Genomic DNA, 20,671 nt, shown 5'->3' on the forward strand with positions numbered 1-20,671 from the left:
TCAAATAGTTCAAACCTGTTTCATTCAATTTAAAAGGGTTGGAGAAATTACACCGAAGTCTCGAAAGTCATTGGCGAATTCGCTTGTCAGTCTGTAAAAACAAGATTGACTGGATTCTATTGGCTGACGTTGCTGTCAGTCATGGGTTACTGCGTGCTTTGGTTTTCCTGCTACACAGGGGCTGCTGTTAGCATTAGCCTGACGGTGACACTCAAGTCTATGGATTCATTTAATATACTTCATTTACACTGAACACGCAAATGTGTGGATTAATTTTATATTTTCCTTTTACATCATAGACTGAAGTCCATGGATTCATATGATCAAAAGCTTCCTTAAGGTTCCGCTCGTCCTTCACTGCTAGCTCTTTCTCGCGTTTCACAGGTAAGTCTATTGGGTATAAAAAGTAACCTTGACTAGTGGAGTACATCGAGGTCGAACTACTGCATAAAAACCATGGCCTACATGTAGATTGTACTTCTTGGCTGTACTATATTTCAACCTTACGTTTTATGTATTATTAATTAGTTTGTGGATTAAAATTATTTATATATTGTTTATGGGTATGAACGACTCTGATAGTGGCTCGTTAGCATCTATTGTTCTGGCTCGGCCCTGGCTCCACCTCATTTGCAAGACTAAGAGCTGTGGGTTTTGGTCTCAGTAACCTGCTGAACACAGGGTCCAAATTAAACCTCAAACCACCATTCCAATTCAATGATGGGTTCTGTTGTTTGACAAAAATAGCTTCCTTTACTCCTCTTTCAAACCATCTGTTTTCTTTGGCCAAAATCTTTACCTCGCTGTCCCCAAAAGAGTGATTGGTAGCTTTAAGGTGTAGATGTACTGCTGATTGAGGCCCACTAGAATTGTCCCTGCGATGTTGATAAAGCCTTTTTTGGAGCTTGCTTAGTTTCCAATCAAAGCTACCAATTAAAGCTACCAATCACTCTTTTGAGGACAGCGAGTTCGCTGACGAAGCTCTTCGGATGAGGAGCGAAACGTCCGACACCTTCTTCACAGAAGTACAGGTGATGTCTCAAGAAGCCTTTCCCTCGATGGACAACTCCTGTACAACTGAGAGCCTACACAGATGTATGGAACATTTGGTTTTGGACAGAGGTGTACTGATTTTCCACATGATACACATTAAAAGTGAGGGACAGGAAGTGTGTATGGCATCATGCGTCCACTCGGTAAACAAAAACGGTGTCGATATAGTGCCAAGAAGACTCCAGAGCTTGAAAAACCTCTTCCATGGTTAAAGCCTCCTGTTTTGGAGCTTTTCCCAGTGAAGTATGTGAATGTTAACGACAAATGGATAAGGTGAAAGCAGTTTGTCGCCATCTCATTGTTCAGCAATGGGAATGGGAACGAGACTGCAAGTTGGCAGTATTAGTGTTACCGTACACTTCAACCAGTAAAAACTTTTAAGAAACTTTAATCGATCGATCTGCACAGATTCCTTAAATTTTAATGGTTCAACATTGAACCTGGAGTGAGACAAGGCTGCATAATTTCACTGTACCTGTTCAACATTTATTCGGAACACATTATGAGAGCTATTACTGAGGATTTTGAGGGTGGAGCGCAGATTGGAGGCAAGCAGCTGAACAACATAGGCTTTGCCAGTGGTGCATCTCTCATTTGCAGCAGAAGAGATGATCTGCAAATCATGGTACAGGAGTTAAGGTGGGAAGTGGAAGAAAGGGGCTCCTGTTAAATGTCAACAATACGAAGGTGATGGTGGTGGATAAGAACAGTGTGGATCGTATGCCGTTTGAATTTATGTATGTTTTTGTTAGTATACTAATACACTGGCACGTAATGGTGTTTATGATACTTTGGGGGTCTTTGTCCTCTGCCATCTTGGACTTAACTTCAACCGTGTATTGACTTTTCTTTGCATAAAGTACTTTAATGGAGTGTGTGTACTGGAATGTAACTACTGTATATACGAGGAGGACAGCTGCCTCTTTGTTTCCACCTTCAAATTAAAGCAAATCTTAAAAACATGCTCACTAAAAAAGTGTGCCTTGTTATCCAGCCACTTTTTTTTTAGTTTCCCATTGGTCTACAAGTTCCACACACTCCAATGACAGCAAATGTCATTGGAGTGTCCCGCTGTCCCTTAATCATCTTTTATTTGTTATGCCACTGCCGTGTCCTCCAAATATGATCCTTTTTCCAGTATTTCCACCAGTTCCGTGACATTCCTCTTCGTCCTTGTCTTCTTCTCACCAGCCGTGATTCAGAATGACAGTAGCCACCGTAACAATGCAATCAAGGGTGTTTTTAATATGAACGCTGCATTCATGAGTCACTTTGCATTGACTTTCTATGGTGAAGTAGTAGCGTGGAGAGGGTGTGATGTGATGCAGAGTTGGGTAGGCACTCTACTACACACGGTGAGATCGATAAACCACAAATTGCGTGTGCATGCGCCAGGTTTATAGGTTTGAACATCATTTGTTTAATAACATTATTCTTTTATGTGAAATGAGTGCGGTAGCCAGCAATGTTCTTCCTTTAAAATTGTTCACACACTAGTTTTTATTTCCATCTTTAACATAGCACGGCCAAAAATGCTGCTCTCGCTACTGTTTGTGCTCAATGTTTACTCGCAACAGAACCATATTGTATTTCTGTACTGTGTCAAAAATGATACATGTATTATTGTGGACGATATCATATGGCACCCAAATTACATTATATCACATTATAGTCAAATGAAACCGAGAATATGCTACAGCCAACAAGTTCAATATAACTCAAGTATTGGTGTGTAACATGTTTTTTGTCCATCTATTTCCAGATACAAATGGACAGAAATGCCAGAAAAATTCGGAATCAGGACCTAAATCCATGCATTGAAGTGAGCTGTCCAGCTTTTTTTCTAATTTTGGACCAAATATACTGCTCAAAAAAAGTACAGGAACACTTCAAAAACACATCAGATCTAAACTGGGGGAAAAATGATCTTGAATATCTTTCCTGATAATAAGTGGGTGATGTATTAGTAACAAAATGATGCCACATCATTTGATAGAAATGAAAATGATCGGCCTATAGAGGGGGGAAATCAAAGACACCCCATAAATGAAAGTGAAAAAATGATGCAGCAGACTGGTCCATTTGCCAAAATGTCATTGTAGCAACTCAAAATGATTCTCAGTAGTTTGTGTGGCCCCCACGTGCTTGTCCGCATGCCTGACAACGTCGGAGCATGCTCCTAATGAGACTACGGATGGTATCCTGGGGGATCTCCTCCCAGATCTGGACCAGGGCATCAATGAGCTCCTGGGCAGTCTGAGGAGCAACCTGGCGGCGCCAGATGGACCTAAACATAATGTCCCAGAGGTGTTCTATTGGGTTTAGGTCAGGTGAACGTGGGGGCCAGTCAATGGTATCAATTCCTTCATCCTCCAGGAACTACCTGCATACACTAGCCACATGAGGTCGGGCATTGTGGTGGACCAGGAGGAACCCAGGTCCCACTGCACCAGCGTAGGTTCTGACCATGGGTCCAAGGATTTCATCCCGATACCTAATAGCAGTCAGGGTGCCATTATCTAACCTGTAGAGGTCTGTGCGTCCTTCCAGGGATATGCTTCTCCAGACCATCACAGACCCACCACCAAACCGGTCATGCTGAATGATGTTGCAGGCAGCATAATGTTCTTCACGGCATCTCCAGACCCTTTCACGTCTGTCGCATGTGCTCAGGTTGAACTTGCTCTCATCAGGGAAGAGCACAGGGCACCAGTGGTGTAGTTGCCAATTTTGGTGGTCTATGGCAAATGCCAATGGAGCTCTACGGTGCTGGGCAGTGACCACAGGGCCCACTACAGGACGTCGGGCCCTCAGGCCACCCTCATGGAGCCTGTTTCTGATTGTTTGGTCAGAAACATTCACACCAGTGGCCTGCTGGAGGTCATTTTGTAGGGCTGTGGTAGTGCTCATCCTGTTCCTCCTTGCACAAAGGAGCAGATACCAATCCTGCTGAGGGTTGAAGGACCTTCTACGGCCCTGTCCAGCTCTCCTGGAGTAACTACCAGTCTCCTGGAATCTCCTCCATGCGTCCAGGTACCGCAGTGATGCCCTGGTCCAGATCTGGGAGGAGATCCCCCAGGACACCATCTGTAGTCTCATTAGGAGCATGCCCCAACATTGTCAGTCATGCGTACAAGCACGTGGGGGCCGCACAAACTATTGAGAATCATTTTGATTTGCTACAATGACATTTTAGCAAAATGGACCAGTGTGTTGCATCATTTTTTCACTTTCATTTTTGGGGTGTCTTTGATTTCCCCCCTCTATAGGGTGATCATTTTCATTTCTATCAAATGATGTGGCATCATTTTGTTACTAATACATCACCCACTTATTATCAGGAAAGATATTCAAGATCATTTTTCCCCCAGTTTAGACCTGATGTGTTTTTGAAGTGTTCCTCTAATTTTTTTGAGCAGTGTATATACTGTAGATACCAGGGGTGGGCAATGAGCGATTTCATGCCTTTTTTTTTTTATTTGTATTTTATTGAAATTACGAATATTTGTTTCACCTCAGGGGCCGCACGGTGGTCTAGTGGTTAGCACGTTGGCCAACACAGTAACAGTCTGGAGATCGGGAAGACCTGGGCATTACTGTGTGGAGTTTGCATGTTCTCCCTGTGTGCGCGCGGGTTTTCTCCGGGCACTCCGGCTTCCTCCCACATTCCAAAAACATGCAGGTGAGGTTAATTGGTGACTCTAAATTGGCCTTAGGTATGAATGTGAGTGTGAATGGTTGTTTGTCTATATGTGCCCTGCGATTGGCTGGCGACCAGTCCAGGGTGTACCCCGCCTGTCGCCCGAAGTCAGCTGGGATAGGCTCCAGCATGCCCCCGCGACCCTGGAGAGGAAGAAGCGGTATAGAAAATGGATGGATGTTTCACCTCAAAAGTACATTTTTAAAATTTAAATGTATCTGGTGCAGCTATACCTGCCTCATTTTCTGCTGTGAATACTTCGATGTTAGAACCATATAAAACGAAAACGGCACCTTGTAAAAATAAAAATAAATTAATAAGTTATACATAATTTATATTTCAATTCAACAAGACAATAAAAATAATTACACATAATTCATCAGTAGTTGTGTTTATAGATTCAATAATATTTCACAGGGGTGCACCATGACTACCGGATCTACAGTTATTGAGCAAATATGAGGAATTATGGCGTTGTACTGCTAAGTGTGATAACATAAAAAAATAGCCCCTATGAACCCTAGAACCGCAAGGTATCTCGTTCTCTGTACTTGCTTTGTCCGTTGTAGTCTTAAACCTTCACCTTTTGGAAAAGAAAACAGACTTACAGTCACACTGGGATACTGTGAACAGCCAGCAGCAACACAACGTTTTGGTATGACTACTATTTTGATGAAAAATATACCGAACAAAGTTGACGAGCTACCTCGAGAAGCGTTTGTTTGCTCCGCTTTAGCTGAAAGGTGTTACTCAGCTGACTTCCGCAAATGATGCTTTCCTGCAACAACGAGTTTGTCATGGCTGGCGCTATGAACTATGAATGTAATTTTTTCGAACTTACCGTTTGCTTTCCAAAAACAAACGACGTAGAACATAATTACAGACAACATATATAAACACAGTTGCTCAATCATGTCAATGATGTTATGTCAGAGAGGAGGAACCCAAAAAGGTGAGGCAGATGCAGTAAAATAGTCCGTTTATTTCTCCAAATGCAGGGCAAAAAGGAGGTGAACGAAAGGGGAAGGCCTCGGCTTGAAAAAACAGAAGGCAAAAGGCAGATAGCAAATAAAAGCGAAGCGAAAAAAAAAAAGGTGCAACAAAATTCTACTGAGTACTCATGGCAAAGGTGGCTGAGGAAAAGACGCCAGAGACCAAACGAAACCATTGTCCGAGGAGAACAGGTAATAAGAGCAAAAGGGATATTTAAACTAGGCACCAAGTCTGGAGGTAACAGCTATGAGGCGTGTGGCCTGTAACAAAAACAAACCCACAACAAAGGGAACAAAAGGCAGGCTTAAGGAGGCCCTAACATAAATTAGCAACAGGTGCCTCTCCTGGCTCCGCCTCCTGGCCAACAACCTCAAGCAAGTCTGTAAGAAATAAAAACAGGTCGTAAATAAGTAAAATGCCTCAAGGCCAAGAAAAGATGGCCTGGGCCTAATAAGTGACCCTTTAACACTCGAACTCCCAAGGCAGTCATTTTGACTGTTTTCAAAATTTGCAATGTCATAACTTGGTTAAAAAAAACCAAACTATGACCCATAGGACCCTGACTTTTCCTAAATGTGTGTATATTTTATTCTAACATTGTTTTATCATTAAAATTTAAAAACAGAAAAGAGATCGGAGTATTACTACCTCGAATGACCATAGCAGTCAAATTGACTGCCTGCTTTTTACAGGGGGTGTCATATTTCACTATTTGCTACATTTTTCCCGCCCTTCCTCCTGCTCTATTGGCTGTTTGTTTTTTATGCTCTGTGATGCTAAAACCTAGCTATAGCTTCACTTTAAACCCAAGAGAGACAAAAATGACAAGTAGAAAGAAGGTGACAGCTATGGAGGCTTTAGCCTTGCTTCAGAGAAAATGGTTGCAGTTTGAGTTTGCATGTGTAATTGCAGAGAAGTTATGTTGTGTCAATTCAATCAAACACTCAATCACTATAGTTTTCATTTAGTGTCCTGATGTGTTTTTTACCTATTCCACCAATTTATTTTTAGATCTTTTTAATGATAATGCAAATTATATACAAAGAGTCAAAATGACTGCTATGGTCATTCTAGTAGTTGCAGAATTCTGGTAGACCGAGTGTTAAGTAGACTTTGGATGTGAGATTGAGTACATTGTTGGAGCTCTAGTAGGACTTCCAGGTAGCACATAGGTGGGTTCCAAGTGATAGAGCAATCGGTAAAGCTGGTCTCTTCAAACGGCATATTAAATGAAAGCTTTTTAACGTGCTACTCCTGTAAGATATTTTTGTGGCATGTTTATATCACTCTATGACAGGTAAGTTCCACACAGCAGACATGTTTGTTTTGGCTTAGGCACGCCTGCGCAGTGTAAAGGCAAGTGAGCGGGGGACGCTTGCACATACAGATTGCAATAGGCTGCAGGCTGCAATACTAACCAGAGGTGATCAAGCCTGGTACTTCTTATTGTGTTTATTAATGACACCTAGTGACCAGTGCATTTTAGTTCATTTTGCCATTTTTTTGCTTGAATGAATTAAATAATATATTATAATAATTTTTGCTGAAATATGCATTTTTAATCAATAATTGCAGCAAAAGGCCGAACTCAACCACGAAACAGAATGATTTATTAATAGGGGTGACACAAGATCTCACAAGATTAAAACGTGACAAGATTTCTTGTTCAGAAAAAAAATGTCTCGTGGGTATTAGGCCTGTCTGAGACGATAATTAATTCAGTAATCGCACAATAAATGAAAATTAATTGGATAATTTTGCTGGCCTTAATATATTGCCATGAACATGTCCGTGTCTGTTTTCCTCGTCTCTCGTCTCCAAACAGGCAGAAAGAAGTTTCACTCTGTGTATTGGTTTCAGCCCCTTGGCGCGTTTGTTCCATATAACAACAGCATGAACAGAGTGAGCCCTTTTGTCAGTCATAGAGTCTTTGTGTCAGTGGATGGAGGCGGGGCCGCTAGTCCCAATCTTGTGAATTGTCTCGTTTCGTGAACACCCCTTTGTATTAATAATATAAATATGTAATAAGGCTTTTAAACCTTATTTAACCTGCTTCTTTTGTATTTTTTAGGAAAGTGATGCCTCTCGAAAGTGTTTGGAGGTTAGCAACTATGATAAGAATATGTGCACGGCCTACTTCCAGAGGTACAAGAATTGTAGAAAATATTGGGTATGTATGGATTTTTCTTCACGAAAGTTTACTGGCTCAATTGAAGGCGACGGCTTTGGTTACGCTTAGTCTGAAGAACACAGAGTCTGAGAAGAAAATGATAAAAATTTGTACTGGGAGTTGGATAGAGTTTGATTTTAGAGGAGTTTGATATTCTATGTTTGTAAACTACTGTGGAGAGATCTTTGAGCAAGGCACCAAACTCCCTCGCATTCATTTTCAGGGGCTTAATATAACTTGAAAAATGACATAATTATGGGCCCTTATGCAAAGCAATGCAGCTCATCATTATTAAGGATGAGGTTGATCTGATCCGGAATCGTCTGGTGAGGTGTTTCGGGCATGCCCAGCCGGGAGCAGGCCCCGGGGAAGACCTAGTACACGCTGGAGGGATTATGTCTCACAGCTGGCCTGGCAACGCCTTGGTGTCCTCCCGGTGAAGCTGGAGTAGGTGGTCGGGGACCGAGAAGTCTGGGCTTCCCTACTAAGACTGCTGCACCGCGACTCGGACACGGATAAGCGGAGGAAAATGGAATGGAATGAATGGAACCTGCAGAGATTTGCGATCCATGAGTCTTGTCTGTGATTTACTGTTGTCAGCAAATGTAGCTGGAAGCATATTAGCATACCTAGCCAAAAAGGAATCAGCAAACATAGCTGTCTGTACACACACACACACACACACACACACGAACACACACAAGCACTCGGCCACACAAAACAGTCGTACATCACAAAGTCTATACTATACAAAACTTGCAGGTCACTACAATATCATACATGTCTGTAGAGAGGAGTTTATTACAGCCTCATATCAAATGCAAATGATAATGTAGTGAAAGTTATGTTAAAGTTATGTGCGGGTTTAAGGGTTCTGTCTTGTCTGTCTGTGAAGCTGTGAACGCGTCAGGCCGAGTTCTTGTGTGTGTGGCATTGCATGTGTTAGGACATCGACGTTCACTTCTGGCGTGGCTGCATATTAAAGCAAACAGAGCTTTGATATCTGAATTGTATTGGCAGATATCAGGATCAGAGCGAACGTGAAAAAATGTGGATCGTTTCATCCCTAATTGTTTTATTTGTCTCTGGTGAAGTAGCACACAGATTTGAAAGAACCCCCACACGTAGTTATGGTAGCTACAGCTAATTCATAAAAAGTGTGTCAAAAACCTGTTGAACTGAAGTGTTTGTGATGTGCAAACATGGCACTACCCCGCCATCCGTGGTCTCAGTATGCTGTTCTCTCCATGTGATCAAGCGTATCTGGACAAAGTGTGATTACCTGACTATTTTGTGATTGTGTTTTGACAGCATAACATCATGTTGCAGAGGAGGAGAGAGGGTGTGAGACCTGACATGCCAACTGCTCCAGAAAGGCAGGACATTCTCTCTGCTCATGGAGGAAAACCATATTGACTTAACACAATGCTACACGTGTGTATCTTATGTCAACGGTCATTGTTAGTGACGTTTGTGTGACATCTGTCTTGTGAAGATTAAAGAAGATCCAGCAAATGCTTTAGAAATTGTGCCTTTTATTCCTTGCAAAGTTTAGATGACTTTTGTCGAACTTTCGGGGGTAAATGTTTTGTGTTTGACTAAATCTGAGTGTCCTTGACTTTCACTTTTCTACCAGTCACTAATTTCATGTCAATTTATGAAACATTTTAAAGGAATCTGTGGCAATATGGTTCAGATATTGTTATGACTAGAATGGTGTGTAGATACTTTTTGGATTAAAATGTCATTTTGCGGAATAGTGTAGCTGCTGAAATGACGTGTCTGAATTGTGTAGAAAAATGTCACACAAATTTGACCGTAAAGTGGAAAAGACATTTATTGGCGTTGACATGGTCAGTGCAATTTTTCAATCAAAACTGAAAGAACACATACACTTAGCAAGAAAGATTACGTGCCCATTATTTGCAGGCCACAAATAATAATGTGGTGAACCAGATCTGTCCACCGGGCCATGAGTTTGACATTTTTCAAGTTGAGCATCCGATCCAGATGTAAATACCTGGAAATAAAAAGATGAAATGTTGCTCTTTGGTCTCATGTTAATCTTTTGATGTCATGTCTAACCTAACCCAAACCCAAACTCTACAACCCTACAGTCTACGGCAAAAATAAAGGAATTGTCCTCACAGCTGCAATACTTTTGGAGGGCACTGTGGGTGAACGTACAGACGTGCCTTTGGCGCCATCTAGTGGTGTCGTTTGTAACAGTCTAATTTAGATTCATTGTCACTTAACTTTGAGTCGTGTCACTCAAGTACAGGGGCTTCACACCGAATAAATTGTCGTGTGACACGATACTGACTAATGCACTGTGGTATAATTTATTATATTTTGTCTTTGCTTGTCTTGCAATTGTCACGGAGGTTGTCATCGAGCTCAGCACGTTCCTCTGGCGTCCACAGCAATAGCCACTTTTCATCTCCAAACGAAGCTGGAAAATTCTCCGCAGTGTCCAGCAGCAACATCCTCTTTTCATGTCCAACGAAGCTAGAACAACGTGTCCCGCCCTCCGCCGTTAGACCGTCCAAAAGTCTCGTTTTGTAACTTGTAACTCGAATTGCTCTCGTGTCCCCTCTGCTTCTCTTCCTCCATCCGACACTCGTCTCGCCCTGCTCCGCAGTCAATCGCCGGTTAGGAAAGATAAGATGACACACAACGTACCAATCACAACAGCAGACCACACACATTAGAGCCTGACACCTTTTCATGAATCCCGCGAGATCGGAGTCAACTTTACTATTAATCACGTGATCGTGACGGTGCATGATAAATAGTTACCCGGAACCAACCACTTGGCGATGACTTGTGAAGCCACACGGCCGCCACATTGCCACTCGCAAGAAACACTTCTCGACAAGCTTTTGCATTCGTGGTGAACTTCTTTAGTTAATTCGCATTGGACACGAATGTTGCCGTAAGATGCCTGCATGTGCAGCTATTAACTGCACAAATCACCAGTTCAAAGGCTGTGGACGAACATTTCACCTGTAAGTATGATTGAAATGTAGATTTATGGTTGATAATTTAAGGGTTTTGCACTGTCGATCTCAGATATTTTCGATCGTGTAAATGTATGTCCAGAATTGATACGTTTATATAGCTCTATAAAAGCTAAGAGTAAATTTACGTACTTTTTTGTTATACCATGATATATGTATTTCTTGAACGGACGAAGGTTGCGTTCCATGATGCTTACCAGGCATTGTATACAGTGCAGTTAGCAAGCCAGTTTGCATACAATTGACCCGGCATGACCCTTCATTTGGATAAACAACAGGTTTTTTTGCTGCTGAATGACTGACGTAAAAGGATTAATTCATATGAAATGTCCTGGAAAATAATGTTACTGAACATGCATACCGGTATGTTTGAGATTGCAAACAACGTATTGTCTTACCCAAAGCATATGGTTTTGTTTCAGTGTTGTTGTTTTTTTCTGTGTATGTGTTTATGGTTATTACACATTATGGTTATCACATATTATTCCTGTGGTTTTTGTTCAAATATATTTCTATAGCAGAAAAGAGGTTATTTCTATTTCATAACACAAACAAAAAAATCAGCAAAATGTTAAATGATTTTAAAACTTGTCCAAAGTCACTCTCTTTTATGATTCATATTTTGTACAGACGAGAGCATAGTGAAATGTATGAAAGTAAGAAAAAAAAAGTAAAGGATCATCGTGCAGAGTAGAATTTTGCCCCAAAGACAATGAGAATTGGAAGGGGAAAAAGTACATTTAATATAGCCAAAAGATAGAGAATAACGTATCAAATGTTTTTTTAAGGGACGAAGGTTGCGTTACTTGAAGGAATGGGAGAATCTCCCCGCTTTTTAATTTAAAATATAGATGTTCTGCGAGCCTCTTCATCTGCTTTGTACACTATGTACGCTGTGCCAATGTAGTCGAGATGTGAGTGGTAAGATGGCGTCTCTTTGGCTTCAGCGGCTTGCACGGGCGGGTGCGACGTATGAGCTATCCAGACTTATAAGTAAAGATCAGTGGAACCAACCCATTTAACCCACATCACAAACGTCAACCAGTAACTGTCACATGACTTCAGTCAGCTGACGTGAGGTTCCCTCCTGATTCGTTGCTCCGCGGAAATCCCAACAGGTGCAGGCAACCAGCGGCTACTGTTGTGCCTGGCGGCAAACGACAAGTCAAGCGGCATGCAAAGCCATATTTTCCATCCTTATTCAGTATTCCTGATAAAATAATCCAGCGGTAAAATACATACACATTTAATAATAGTCACCAGTAGGGGAGACTAGGTTACAGTTGCAACACTTTTTACATTACTCTCAATTACTCAGAGATTATTTAAACTAGGCACACCAAATCTTTACATAGTAAACGTACATCTGTCTGCTAAATACCCATACCATTTAAAGATGGCTACATATAACTTATCAATCACAATATTTATTTGAATAAAAAAATTCAGACGTTGCAACTGACCTCAAACCTGGGGACAGTTGCAACATATCAAAAAACATTAAATTTCACCAAACTTTAATGCTTTTTGTTTAAATAACCACAGTATACAATATTAAAGTATTTAATAAGTTTAGTTTTGTGTAAAAAAATAGGCCTACTTTGAGTCAATGTGCAAATGTTACGGACGCTATAAAAACTCTTTGGGACAAAAAGAATAGAATAATTAGCAGTGCAAAAAACATTTAAGTGAACAAACAGTGAACAGTTTTTAGTGAACAAAATTCACATTGTTTTAAAACTCCAGTGAATATAAAGTTTGATTTTTAAGTTTTGTTAAAGGCACACAAATGCTTAAAAAATAAAACTGCAACACTCGCCTCTTCCCTAACAAATCTGCTGTCTTATTTTGTTTATCATTAGCATTAATTTCTTATTATGATTCCCTATTTTGCCCATCATGAGCAATAAAATATATTAACTGTGCCTAGTTAGCATGGGGACAGTTGCAACAGTTGCAACCGTCCCCATAGTATCAGTCACAACAAAACACCATGTGCCAACTAGCCGCAGTGACATTGACAAATGTAAGCAATGTTGCTGAATAGTCAACAAAACAGTGATTCAAACCATGTAGGAGTAATTCATACAAAATATTAGGATAGTATGACAAAAATACAGCTCGTGAAAAAAGCTACTTTCATACCTCCAAAACAACTTTGTCTTGATAGAAGCTGGACCAGATGCGCAGTATGGCTGCTTTCTTCTTGGCGAGTAGAGGGTCTAACTGAGCATGTGCAGTATGAGTGTCATCACTCTAGCATGTTACTGATTAGACAAATAAGGCTTGTTGCAACTGTCCCCAGTCTCCCCTACATTTCAACTGCTAGTTCCATGTAAAACTATATTTTAAAGATAGTCAATTGTTTGATGGCGCCGAGCGTGCCCTAAACTCCATCCACTTACTGGTAATTTATTATTCTGTGACGAATCGTACAGTGTTGTCACTTGCTTAAGTTTGTGTTGTGTTGGATTGGTTGTGGCTTTGTTGTCATCTTGATAATTGTTTCCTTTCAGTGTATTGTAGCGCTCTTCTAAAGTTTTCTTGACAACCTTAACGCCAATACGAGTGCTCAATTCCAAAAGAGAGCACAGTTCAGTTCACTTGTCTCTGACACTTCACAATCCGTACCGGAAACACGATCGGTTCTGCACATGCGCGAGACGCACATTTCTGTGACAGTAGGTGTATTCCATTTCGGGGTCTGCATCGATCCGATACCAATAAATACCGTTCCAGTATCGCCAATACGATACTTTTTAAAAATTAAGGTGGATGCATCATCAATCTGAATGAATTTTTGTGACCTTTTTTTGTGATTTGCCTTTTAGATTATTATTCAGTTAAAATTCAGGAAAGAATTTGGGGAGAGTTTATAAGTAAATATAAAATACTTTATTAGCACAATAACAGTTTTTATTGGGAAACAACACAAAATCACTTGAGAACATTTCACTTCTTTCTGTTTTTTCTTGTAAATAAACAAAGCTTACACACTTATCACTCCGCAACAAATATTCAAAAAGACAGCATGGATTTTTTTTAGGAAATATAATACAGTGGCAAAATAAAAAAAAAAAACATTTCAACCCTTCATTGCACTTCTTTCTGTTCAAAGTGTACAAAATTATCACTCCACAACAAATATTATAAAAGATTTAAAGCAAATTATTTGTTCAAGTAGCATGGGTTATTTTTTTTAGGAAATATAATGCAGTGCAAAAATAAAACAACCTATTTCCCCTTTAGTGTATGTCTTTTCTGGATTTGAAAGAATAATTGCAAATAAAACAAACAATGAAAATACAAAAATAATAAAATGTAAATAACTAAACAACCCCCAAACTCTTGAGTTACAAGAAAGAGTCCTCCTGGGGTCCCTGTCCCCCTGTGCAGAACAGAGGATTTGGTTAGAGGTTTTGTTCAGGAACAGTATCATATTCAACATTTTTTGCCTTTAATGCACATCGCCTGTGACTTAGTAGTCCTGCCTTTGAAAGATTTCTCTCAGCTGGCACTGATGCTGCAACCACTCCCGGGTGTTTTTTAGCAAGTCTGCTAAGAGAGGGGTATGTTTGTGCATTGGTTTTCCACCAAAGTAGTGGATCCTGAACAGAAGGAATTGGCCCTTCTTCTGAGTGCCTGTGCATTTCAATTCGTACAACCATGCTTGTTGTTTGATGCAGCGGAGATGCAAGGACCTGCGAGTCAAATTCTTTCCATATCCCACCTGTTGCTGCAGGAACTGGGGCAGAGCTGGTGGCAGAGCTTGATCCAGATGATGAAGGTGCTGAGGTCTGAGTCACTGACTGCATGTCTGTAATAAGTCCAGCTTTTACAGGCTCAACATTTCCAGAGTCACGGAATCCCAGATTTTTAAATCAAATGTCCATGTAGGTACGTACAGCAAGACCATAAACCGTTTCAATAGCCTTGAAACGACGGTGACGTCAGCTTGCCACCTTGGCGCTCAGAAGCTGGAGCAGTTCTGAGAAGCAGTGAAACCAGGGGAATCACCTTGGATACTGAAACATGTTTTTCAGCTGATATCTCCCTGGTTGACAATCTCTCCCACATGTAGAAGAAGAGTTCCACCATGTCTCATCTGCCTGAAGCAGTTTATGCTCAGGGAAATTCTACTGCTTCTGGATTTCTTTGTTTTTTTTTGCAGCTTTAGTGCTGTGGTGGAAGAAAGCATCTATAGCACTGCTTTTCTGCTGAATTACATGCTTCAATTGCATAAATATATCATATCAGGCTCTTAGCATTATTTAGAACATTAACAATACTACACCGGGCGATGTAATGTAAGTTGGTTGTTACACTATATCTGTCATGTTTGCTATTGAATGCTAACCAGTTGTTATCATTTAATAGTCTGTGGTTTATGGATTATTGATCAAGGAGGAGACGACATTTAGCCAACAATCGCATTAGAGAGAGTATATGTAAAGTGGGACTTCACACTGAGGTGGAGAAACCAAAGTATTTCGGTAATCCGACAGTTTTAGTACTGTACATGGAAACGTAGTCGTGGTAAAACAGTGTGCAACACCAAATCACAAATAACCATCAAACCATTAAGCTCACAAGACTGGCAAGGAAGGCGCAAACTTTACTTAACTTCAGAAGAGTGGAACACACACACTGTGTATGCTGCTTGTAAAATGTGGTCAGTGTCCGATACACCTGTCAGTCAGGGATGCGTGAAAGTAGACTCTTATGGCAGTTTTATTTTTTTTATCACAGTGATTTGTAGTGATTACAAGCCTTGATGTACGTTTCTTAATTCATTCTGTTGCTTGGTGCAAGTTTGCAATTGTTCAATAAATTAGTAAACTGCAACATTATGTTTGTATTCAACTTCAGTTGACATGGCGTGATCCATGTACTGTTTTGTTTTTCTTTCTTCTTTTTGACTGTAACTGACCTCAAAGAGCTAGAAATAGGAACAGCTCAGCCTTCAAAAAATTATAGGGACCACAGGCCATGTAATTTTTTTTTGCCTTTTTGTGAAAGTTAGTTGTTGTTGTTGTTGTTGTTGTTTTTTTTTTAAGGCAATACATACCTCCCTATATTACTAGAGATTTAACTGTTCCTGTTGCCATATCTTCAGCAAAAACAACTGCAGAACACAAAGTAATCTAAAAAAAGAATGAGGAGAAGATCAAATCCAATTCAATGTAGGCAAAGATAAAAGAAAAATAAAATGTGAACATTACAGGAGTCATTTTAAGTGGGAGTGTGACGGGAGTGGTAGTCATTTAACTGGGAGTGGGACGGGACAGCAGTGAAAATCCACTCCTATCTCACCCTCCTTTGTACATACTATCTTTAAAATGCGGGTGGTTTATTGATTGTCTTAATTATTTTTAATTATGTCCCTGTAACTGGATTTTAAAGTGTGCTGCTGTGGGGGCGCATCCCCTACAGTTTTATTGTGTCACACGGTGCACTGACAATAAAAGCCTATTCTATTATGTTTCTTTTCAAAACGAATTTAAGTCAGGTTACCATTCATTTGTAAGCTTAGAAACAGTTCCATCAAAATGTGCCTTTTACAAAACTGATAAAAATAGATTTTAAATGACACGGACATGAACAAATCATTTCCTTTTGACTTCATTTTTCAGCTTCCTTTTCTTCTACCTCCATTTCTATGTGTCTCTGCCTAACAACCCACCCCCACTACCTCCTTGCCTGTTCAGGGTTGCTATGGCTCAGCCTCAGCCGGTATCCAGTGCACACTGACATACTCTGTAACGTGATTGGCTGCTGGCTCTGCAAGGCAGGGCACAGAACAAGAAAGGGCAGGAAGGCAAAAAAAGGAAAGAGACGACGGTGGAGTGCTGAGGCAGAGCATCTCTAGCAAGAGCAGTGAGTACCGTGTTACCGGGAAAACCATGACAAAAGGTGGGTGGGGACAGCAGGAAAACAAAGCCACCATTTTTGTTTTTTTTTCTTTTTTTCATGTGATTGTAACAGTGATGGGATGAGGAATGCCACACAAGAAGGCAAGATGACATAAATGATGGAAAATAGGCGATATCTACATGCAGTATCCTCCTTGGTCATTTATGCTGATATTTGGAGCCATAGTGTGAAGAGGAACACAAGGAAAACCAGTGCAAGACAGAGACGAGAGAAGATTAAAGGAGGGCGGACACTTTGGTATGTAACACCACAAAAGCCATAAATAAAACCACAAGATTTTTCACACACAGCCTCCACGAGCAGGCCGGGGCTCCAGTCAACATTGGCAAAGTGGCAGCAGAAAAGAACGAGGCATCTGCTAGAACTGAGGGGCAGGAGAGATCGACAAGGAGAAGGACGAGGGGACACAGTGTGGTGTGCAGGGTTGGTGCTGAGAGAACGGAGACGGAAGAGGTGTGCTGGAAGAAGACAGAACCAATGGCTCGGGGCAGCGGCTCAGGGAGGTGGAGCAGGCAGAGAATGGGTTTGGTCAACACCATGCTGCGTTGCAACCTACCACCAGAGACACAGAAGGTGGTTGTTTTTCTCATCATGATGCTACTCATCATCATCAACGTAGTGCTCATGTTCCTGTTGGCGTTCCAGTAGAACACGGACACACACCACCTCATGCTTTCACACACATGGAAAGTGGGGGAAAAAAGTACAGCTGCCCTGTTGAGACGCTGAGCTGCTTGAACTGATTGGAGTCCAAAATGTCAGCAACACAACACAGGTACTTTCCAAAAGACAGGAAGGATCCTTTAGGTGTATGTGACCTGTGCACATGCAGAAGAAACTTTTTATGTTTAGGTATGGACAACCTGACCTACTTTCTGCTTATGCATGTTTTGCCTATTTCAGTGTAAAATGCTATCCAAATAGCCAAAACTACAGTAATTTTGCAGTTAAAATCTAATGACAAGCTTTAAAAAAACAAATAGTAAAGTGCACAGTTGGTACAGTACTGTCAATTGTAATCATTTCCTGTTCCAAATTGGAATACTATTTGTGCCCTTAGACCCACGTTTTTCAATATTTTTGTCTTACACTTCATGTATGTCCTTCTGTTTACGTATGTGATGAATGTTCATATGCATCATATATAACCTGGAAGATATTACACTAAAATCAAGCCACAATGTTTTATGTTTTGCCAAAATAGTTTTATTGTAGACACATTTTGTCAGCCAGTAAACAGAAGATTGACTATAAAGAGAGAATGTGCTGTTTACTGACTGGCCGTGGGCCGTATGTGTGATTGTTCCACTTTCACTTTCTTTCAAGATCTATTACAAACTTGCTAAGGCCAAGGCTAAGGCTAGGGTTAGGGTTAGACACTGTGTGTTCACACTTGTCATTTTGGTCAGGGTCAAACAGGACTGACAGATGGGTCTCAGTCGCCGTGCAAGTGGATTCTAGTCCTGAGTGAAGGCCGACTACCAACGCACAAAAACACTGGATATGTCACCAAATGCAAAACTCAACAGAAAGTTGAGTGCAAATGATGAAAAAATAACAAAGAAGTGTCAGCCCAGTAGTGTACCTAAAGTAGTTAAACATACGGTACCTGGATCTTTTCAGCAGAGTCCTGATGACCATTATAGTTCTCTGTTGTCATCAGAAACACCACCGCCTCATGTCATTTATATTGTCTTTCTTGTATGTGACCCGAAAGACATGTTTTGGGTGTGTGAGGTCATCAGACAACACAGTATATACTGTACATCACATATGCTGTCCAATAGAGGTGCAACTTTATGCTTAACCAAACATTATTTGGTCCGCTGACAAAAATACAAGTGTGAACTCTAACTGAAACACAAAAGTTACCACCAAATATCTTTTTTTAGTCCGGACTGGAGGACCAAACTACATCTGTGAAAGCACCCATAGAAGAATAACTACAAAACAATGTGGGGTTGTTTACTGTACTTAAATTTAGTTGGGCTGTATGTGTGCTCATTTAATGTTCACTGTGTCTTTCAAGATCGATTTTAAATTTGGATGTAATGAATTAAAAAATATATATACATATATTGATTTTTTTTAGGTGTTTGATTTATTACTTTTTTCTTTACAAGGCAAATTTAGGTGGTAGAAGAACATGTATTGATCTGAGGGTGTATTAGTCCTGGTCTGGATCTAGATGCAGAATTAAAACATTAAAACTACACAAAGGACATTCCATCCAGTGATGTGCAGTGAAGTTTGTGGCTGTTTTGGAGCTCCTTTGGAGTTTTATGTTAATACAGGTTGGAAAAACTATAGACAGACCGTGTATTTTTGGCTTAACCATAGAAGTGTCGTGGTCCAGGATCACAGTTTGTGCTCGATGGTTATGAAGCATCATTCTTACATAAAATATGTAACACATGAATTATCTTCTCAGAGATAGGTGGAGTACCTAACAACACCACGGTACTCATTTAAGAGTATTGTTGCTTTCCAACAATTTTACTCCAGAAAAATTAAAAACTATATTGCATTAAAACTACTATACACACACACACACACACACACACACACACAGTATAGTTTTAGTTTTACTCCAGTGTGGGACCAATATACTGTAGTTCTTAGCCACCTGAGAAGATCAAATACATAGTTTTTGGTGCCTAACTGTTTCCCAAGTATATTACTGCCTGTGTGAATATATAAACGAGAGGCATTAACTTAAATATCTTTGTAGAAAGGCGCTTTATGAAAGTAAGTACATTTACTTGTATTAAATGACGGCGCAGCCTTACCACATCCAATATGGCGGCGACGTTGACGTACGGCTCAGCGCTCGACGCTGCTTCTACGTATACTATGCGGAACAGTACATATAGAAACTCTTGAAAATGAAAAAAAATCAGTCTTACAGAACAATGTGATAGAAACGTGAAAGAAAAGAAAAAGGTACAAAGATGTGCGAAGGTGGCTCCGTGGTGCAATGGATAGCGCATTGGACTTCTAGCTATGAGGTAGCAAGTGACTGATGCTTCTGATGCGGGTGAGGCAGGATGTGAATTAAGGTTGTCAAAACCTTAACAATTTGTTCTGCTTAAAAGGTTTTATTTGATGTAACCCCTGGCTTTGTTCTCTGTGTTGTCTGTTATTTTTATACTCTTAATGTATACTTGTTCGTTGTAAAAAGGTTAAAAAAACGTTAGTCTATTTTTTAAGTAGCCACAAGGAGGGCGATAGAGGGTCAGATCATTTTTTATGTCCGTCACAGGCCACCGTAGGGTGGCTTTCGGGACGGTAAAAAGTGAGTTAGGTGGTTCCAGTTGAGGCCAAAGGGGGCAGCAGAGCGTGCTGTGAGCAAATAAGGTCTTGAAGATTGGGGAAAAAGAACAGCGGGAGGCGGAAGTGACTGTCGAATGCTCGAGGCGCCAAAATTGAAGCGTGAAAAGTGCGAGATAAGGAATACAATAAGTATTGAATATACAGTTGAGAGATTTGATATCTGGACTGGAGGTGGGTTGTGGGAAGTGGACTGCATAGGTCTCGGTCGACGGCCTATATGGGCCCGGTACGACGAGACCGGTGCGCCACGACCTGCAACAAACCAAAAGAGATAGGAAAAGCTGGTGGCGGTGGAGCGGAGGGAGCTGAAGTGCGAGTGCAACCAAACTGTACCGTGAGTGTAACAATGGGCTGTAGCCACTGATCTAAAAAAAAAAGACTGGATCGAGCTTCTATTGTTTTATTTTTGAGGCCAGTGGAAATTTGCGGCGGCCATCTTGGTGAGACCACTTTGCTGTGAGACAACAG

At 40.8% G+C, this 20,671-nt stretch overlaps 1 protein-coding gene and 1 long non-coding RNA gene across 5 annotated transcripts; both read left to right on the forward strand.

Moving 5' to 3' along the window:
- Window positions 1-126: 126 nt before the first annotated feature.
- Window positions 127-9,960, forward strand: chchd7 (coiled-coil-helix-coiled-coil-helix domain containing 7). 2 transcript variants are annotated; one of them, XM_054766042.1, is made up of 5 exons: window positions 127-204; window positions 300-384; window positions 2,816-2,875; window positions 7,818-7,916; window positions 9,228-9,960. In XM_054766042.1, the coding sequence occupies exons 3-5, from the start codon at window positions 2,822-2,824 to the stop codon at window positions 9,330-9,332; spliced, it is 258 nt and encodes an 85-aa protein (XP_054622017.1). In that variant the 5' UTR covers window positions 127-204; window positions 300-384; window positions 2,816-2,821; the 3' UTR covers window positions 9,333-9,960. The 2 variants fall into 2 exon arrangements, with proteins under 2 accessions (XP_054622017.1, XP_054622016.1); XM_054766041.1 differs by having other exon boundaries at window positions 148-384.
- Window positions 9,961-10,541: 581 nt separating this feature from the next.
- LOC129174258 (uncharacterized) lies at window positions 10,542-19,107 on the forward strand. Of its 3 annotated transcripts, none has more exons than XR_008567392.1 (3): window positions 10,542-10,924; window positions 14,623-14,833; window positions 16,645-19,107. It is a non-coding gene; the product is annotated as an uncharacterized LOC129174258 (long non-coding RNA). The 3 variants fall into 3 exon arrangements; XR_008567391.1 differs by having other exon boundaries at window positions 14,679-14,833; window positions 16,645-19,106; XR_008567393.1 differs by lacking the exon at window positions 14,623-14,833 and having other exon boundaries at window positions 10,547-10,924; window positions 16,645-16,813; window positions 16,922-19,105.
- The last annotated feature ends 1,564 nt before the right edge of the window (window positions 19,108-20,671 follow it).

Source organism: Dunckerocampus dactyliophorus, chromosome 21 (genome assembly GCF_027744805.1).
Source record: "Dunckerocampus dactyliophorus isolate RoL2022-P2 chromosome 21, RoL_Ddac_1.1, whole genome shotgun sequence".
NCBI classification, from domain to species: domain Eukaryota; kingdom Metazoa; phylum Chordata; class Actinopteri; order Syngnathiformes; family Syngnathidae; genus Dunckerocampus; species Dunckerocampus dactyliophorus.

Bases quoted from the DNA above. Each gene is read 5' to 3' on its own strand.
- chchd7 (XM_054766042.1), top strand. From the start codon at position 2,822: ATGGACAGAAATGCCAGAAAAATTCGGAATCAGGACCTAAATCCATGC. The intron at 2,876-7,817 runs GTGAGCTGTCCA...TGTATTTTTTAG, and splicing joins ACCTAAATCCATGCATTGAA to GAAAGTGATGCCTCTCGAAA. The intron at 7,917-9,227 runs GTATGTATGGAT...GTGTTTTGACAG, and splicing joins AGAATTGTAGAAAATATTGG to CATAACATCATGTTGCAGAG.